We start from the raw sequence: 6,000 nt of genomic DNA, 5'->3' as shown, positions 1-6,000 counted from the left end.
AGTTTACTCTGGGTCAAAAGATGGGGGCATATGTACCACACATGGTAATTACTGTCCTGGAACAAAAGGGGGGTCATGGGCTGTCCCCCAGCAGAATGTTGAAATATCAGGTTGTTTTATTAGAACAAGATGATGTGGAATTAAAAACCACAGCAATTGTCAATCCAGCGATGTTCCTGTCAGCAGAAAACCCAATGGGAAACTTAGAACATGACTGCCTGTTAACTATTGAACAAGTTTGTTCTAGCAGATCAGACCTGAAAGATGAACCCCTGGAAAATCCCAATCTGGAATTGTTTACAGTTGGAAGCAGCTTTGTGCAAAATGGAAAGCGAATGGCTGGATACGCTGTCATCACCACCACCAAGGTATTGGAGTCAGGGACCCCACCTGCAAATACCTCAGCACAGAAAGCAGAGTTGGTGGCTTTAAAGCAAGCTCTACGAATGGCAGAAGGACAAAGGGTAAATATCTGGACCGATTCTAAATATGTCTTTGGTGTAATCCATGCTCATGGAGCTATTTGGAAGGAGAGAGGATTGCTATCGGCCCAAGGATCCCCAATAAAGTATAAAGAAGAAATTCTCCAACTTCTGGAAGATGTGCAGAAACCAAAGGAAGTGGCGGTAATGCATTGCAAGGCTCATCAACTCGGGCAAACAGCTGTGAACATAGGTAATCGATTGGCAGATAGATAAAGCTGCAAAGGAGGCTGCATCACAAGGTATCCTTATATCAGTACCAGTAAAACAGATAAAAATTCCAAATTCAAAACCAAAATATAATAGATTGGATGATCAATTAGCAGAACAATTGAAAGCATCACAAAATACGGAAGGATGGTGGGTAACGCCAGAAAAACAGGTAATAGTAACCCCGCAAGTTATGATAGAACTTGCAAAAGAAAAACATGAGCAAACACACCGGGGTGTAGATGCTATGGTTTCAAGTTTGAAAGCATCTGTAGTGTGTGTAGGGATGACAGGAGGGAACGGTAGTTTCAGAGAAAGAAGCGAGTGAGCAAGGGAGTCTCCTGGGATTTGGGTGTTACTGGGAGGCCTGTCACCAGGAAGCCAATATGAGGGCTTACGGGAAGGCACACATGAGAGGTGTTAGTTCACACATGTTACTTAATGTCTTTAACCACCAACTTTTAGCCTGTCTGGCCAGATTATTCCACTGGATTGTGAAAATCAGCCTCTGTTTACTTTGCTTTTGAATTAAAGTATTCAATTACAACTATACAGATCAGTTGACAATGCACAGGAGGTTGTAGGATGTCAGAGCGTAGACGGCAAAAAGGTTAATACACTAATATCCATACCATCACTGCTCTTGAAAGCAAGCCCTTACAAAACAAAAAACAAACCCTGTGCTACAGCACTTGGAACAAGATACACGCCCAGAAAGGAGACTAAGGAGCCAAAACAGAAAACCTCGCTAAGACAGATTTTGGCTAATGAAAGAACTAGAATTCTTATGAACTAAAATTATGATAATTGTTAGATTAAGTTTCTGCATGACCTTTCATCTTTTCTTTTGTCCTAGCTTACTATAATAAAACTGTCAAGTCCTTTGTTAATAGCTTGTTATAGATGACTACAAAAAGGTATTAGGTATAATTGCAGAATTTATCACAGATTGGAAAAAATATTGATGCAGGAGAAGTGCCTTACACTATCACTGTTTTCTCCATTATTGCTAGGAAGGTGGCATTATTAGAAAGCTAATATTTGATCAGTAATAATTAAGTTTTATAGAAAACTTTTATTGCTTTTGTCTCTTAGCAATGTGTATCTCCTTTTCTGGTCGGTACCATGTACTGAAAAGAAACTTGAAAAATCAATGTAATGAAAAACATTCAGACTGCAACCCTCATTTGGTTACACATCCGGTACTTTACAATTAAACAACATGGTATGCTTTCAGTATATTACTTACTGGAGGACCCTTACGTCCTGGTCTCCCTTTCTGTCCTTTTTGACCATTAATGCCTTTTTGTCCCTAAAAAACCAAAGTGTACAAAAGAGTTCAGTTAACACACACAAATGATTAGTGTTGGGATTTTTTGCTTTTGTGAATAATACTAATGTTTACCTGAGGTCCTCTGTATCCTTGTTTTCCTTGCAAGCCATACTGACCAGGCTGTCCACGATTGCCCTGTTATTAAATGACAACAAATCTTTGTCATGTTAAGGTCTTCTCATGTGATCTAACAGACAGTAACATGTTGGGATTTATTGTATTAAAAAGCTGTGGTTTTTTTCTTTATGTCTTCCTGCTATGGATAACATATTTTCTTGCATTTACAGATGTCAAGAAAAATTCCAGAGGATCTATCTAACCAGCCTGATTTCAACAGATTGAACACTGCAGACCCAGAATGAACTAGTAATCAACACAGCAAAACCAATCCAAAGACAGTACTCCTGAAACCACACAGTGATAACTTTCCTGAAGTAAAATCTTGCATGTGGACAATATTCGAGGCACTAAAAATCATTTAATACAGTTGTCACTGGGAAAGTCTTGCTGAGGACTAAAAGCAGCACCTTCTGCTTTTGAAGGCCCAGTGCTGGAAATTGATACAAACAAATGAGAAAAGACATTTTTTGTATCTAACAATACTTACATGCAAGCTATAAATACCTAAAATTTGCCGTTTTATCTGTGCAATATTTGGAACATACTCCTGCAGGTCGTTTAGTGTAATAGCATGAAGCATACACATAAAAGTCCACATGATGCTCCTGATCAGTTAATGTTTCTCAAACATATCTACTGCAACTATTTTGAATTATCTTTTTCAAAATTCTTGATTAAGATCCTATGTGGAAAAGGGCAGATGATATAAAAAACGAATAGTTCTTACATCTGGTCCCCGTTGTCCCCTTTGTCCTGGTATTCCCTAAGACAAGGTAAAAAAAAATAATGGCTGTGAGGCCAAGTTAGGTATCACCTGAATGCTTTTAAAAGTGGATAACTTGTCCTGATTACTTCATTAAAACTTTTCAGCTAAACAGATAGACAAATGCAAAATTTATGCTTTTTAAAAAACAATATAGTTTCAAAACCAATAGTCCAGTTTTGGCCTCCAGTGCCATTCTGAATGTTGCTTAGGAAAAAAGTATTTTTATTTAACAATAAGAGTATTGCTACTCACAAAATTAAATATTGCTATCAAAAGTGCATGCAAGGCAGAGGCTAGAAAGCATTCTCCCACTAAATCAAGCCCAAGCAAGTTAAGAACTGTTTTTCATTTTCACTGTGTACAAGCTTCCTCTATTAAAGGAACTTACCGGGTTGCCTACGCCTCCTGATGGCCCACGTGAGCCTTTTTGTCCTCTCTCACCCTGTACATGGAAAATTTAATTTAATTTAATTTAATCACTGCAATTTCTCATTTCTTCTTTTGTCCATTTTTGCAAGCCAAATTTTTAAGACTGTCAAAAACTGTCTTGTAGGACTTCCTCACAACAACATTCTCTGTCAAAGACTTTCAGTAAATAGCACTGACCACCAAAAGCAACCGCATCTCTGAATGGGCCTGGCTCATAGCAGGAAGAGCTGGCAAATACCATTACAACTTTTCTCCGAAAGATTCCTGCAGGCCCTTGTTAAGAGCACAGGGCTGGGGGCTAAAGAGTCAGCAGATTCCCGGCTCTGCTTCTAGCCAGCTCTTTGATATTGGGCAAGTTACTTCCTTGCTCGGTGCCTCACTTTATTCCTTTGCTGCACTGAGGATAATGACACAGACTGCTTGTGAGGGCACGCTCTTGCTGAAAAGTATCACACAAGAGGCAAGCATTGGTACTGTTGTCTCATAGGAAAAAAAGCTCACCCAGTCTTTTAACTCTCCCCAAAAGCAGTGTGGGACTTAACACCAGACCATTTTCTCAGGTCTCTCATCTGGATGACAAAATCTGTTTTCAGTTCACTCTAAGTGCGAGTGGGGCTGTTGCTTTTCCCTGGAGGTAGCTGAGCTTCCCCCCAGCTGGTTTCCAGAGAAAAGGAGAGTATTCAGTTCCCTTGCCAATGGTCCAGGCATGGATCTTGGATGGATTTAGAAGCTATGCTGATATCCAAGGGATCTGTGAACATGGCTGTGCTTGTGAATCTAAACAGAGATATATTTAAAATAGTGCAGATAGGAGGAGAAAACTGTATAACTGACAAGCAGGTATCTTACAGAAATTCCACATATTTCTAAATATTACCTCTTGCCCCTCTTCTCCTGCAAAGCCTCTTGTTCCTGGTATTGCACTGTTCAGTCCAGGGTTACCCTGAAAAAATGAAACACCTCCCAGTAAGAATGCTTATTCTTACAAAATCTGAGATGTTAAATAAACAAGTCAGTCCTTAGTCAATGCATATGATTACTGTCAACATTAGGAGTGCTGTTTAGAGAGATCAGATCAAGGGTTTGGTAGTACTAACTACTTAAAAACTGTAAACATTCTTCTTTAGCAAAACAATAGAGATCTTTACCTATATAAAGGGTTAGTAAAAAGCCTATGTATTAGAGTTGCTACAGTCATTGCAACATCATGTGAACACACTGGAAGAATCTGTCATTTTTGCCCCAGTGCACAGGAGACTACTCATGAATATACACACAGACAATCTGAATCTAGAAAATAATAATGCACTTGAAAAACATACAGGATATCCGCGAAGGCCCTTCTGGCCACGATCACCAGGGGGTCCTCTTGGCCCTGGACTTCCCTGAAATCAGAACATATCTCGGTAAGAACCTGAAGCACTACTTTTGTGCAGGAATTGCCAAGAGATAGGTCCAAGTTCCAACCTTCCAACCTTCATTTTTAGTCTCACTCACAGTTTCTTCCACAATTCCACTCCCAAAACCCCAGAAACTTGGGCATTCTTGGATAGGAAGCAATATAGAAACAGGCACTGTGCTCTACATTTTGTTTAATGTTTTCATTTTTGTTGGTTTTTTTTAACTAAAGAATAAATTCAAAATACATATTGCAACAAACCAGAAATTATTCCAAATATCAAAGAACTTCGTTTGTAGACTACATCTTTGAGAGGGGTATGCTAACATACATTTCATGTTTTGAATGCAATAGTGCCTCATCTGTGAATAACCAGAGTCTTCCAAGTAGCAATCAATCAGCCCTGTGCCTCCTTGGGCACCTGTATAAGGGCAGAAAGGGTAAGACAGTTTCTTCTGGAAGTGAGGTACCAAGCAGTTATTTGAGAGTATTGCTTTCCACACTTGAAACAGGTGCCCAGTTGTTGCTCCTGCATGTTTAAGTGTTCATATATAGACCTGCATGGCCATCCACCAGCCTGCCATTCCTAAGAGCAGGCATTGAATTCTGGAGGCTTAAACTGTAACCAGTCACCTCAATTCCCACACCTTTGTTCCCACTGTGGATTGTTTTTTATTACACAGACCAAGCCAAAATGTTCCGTGTCTGCCAGGCTGTGTTTTTTGCTTCAGTCAGCCATTCTACAAACGGCAAAAAGACAAATGGTCAATTTTCCAACTGCCTACTGAAGCTGCCACCAGGCAGTTTCTCTTCTTGTCATTTGGAGTCCTAAATCACATCTTGTTTCAGACGGCAAGGTAACTGGAAAGGCAACAGGGCTGCTCCATGCTTTATGAAAAACAAGCTCCTTGACGTTGGCAAACACAGATAATAAAAACCCCTCTCGTCTCGTGTATGTGAATCTGCCAGGGTACTACAGAGGTAGGAGGATTCATATCTATCTTTAGCCAAATAAAAATCAGTCATATGCAGAAAGTACTTGATCCCTTAATACAAGAAAATGCCCACCTAGAAGACTATAAGGTACAGATCTAATTATTCTTCAAATTCTCTTTCAAATAGAAACATCCTACAGAGCAACTATTTTCTGGGTATATACCCTGCTTACAAAAATACCCACTGGCTATTCATCACTAGTTTGCTCTTCTTCAGATGCTGAAGTCCTGTAATAACTCTCCTGATAGGAGTTCAAACAAAAAAC

The 6,000-nt window shown here is 39.6% G+C and overlaps 1 protein-coding gene across 1 annotated transcript in view; it reads right to left on the bottom strand.

Moving 5' to 3' along the window:
- The window catches only part of LOC104127527 (collagen alpha-6(VI) chain-like), a 62,014-nt gene that overhangs the window by 30,697 nt on the left and 25,317 nt on the right, over positions 1-6,000 (bottom strand). Inside the window, exons 16-20 of the mRNA XM_009640204.1 lie at positions 4,663-4,725; positions 4,218-4,283; positions 3,300-3,353; positions 2,098-2,160; positions 1,942-2,004 (exon numbers count right to left, since the gene is read on the bottom strand). Coding sequence (XP_009638499.1) covers positions 1,942-2,004; positions 2,098-2,160; positions 3,300-3,353; positions 4,218-4,283; positions 4,663-4,725 — 309 coding nt within the window. The remainder of the gene's footprint in view (positions 1-1,941; positions 2,005-2,097; positions 2,161-3,299; positions 3,354-4,217; positions 4,284-4,662; positions 4,726-6,000) is intronic.

This window comes from Egretta garzetta, unplaced genomic scaffold (genome assembly GCF_000687185.1).
Source record: "Egretta garzetta isolate BGI_Z169 unplaced genomic scaffold, ASM68718v1 scaffold96, whole genome shotgun sequence".
NCBI lineage: Eukaryota > Metazoa > Chordata > Aves > Pelecaniformes > Ardeidae > Egretta > Egretta garzetta.
Note: the sequence above shows the minus strand (reverse complement) of the source record. Positions and strands in the feature narration are given on the sequence as shown.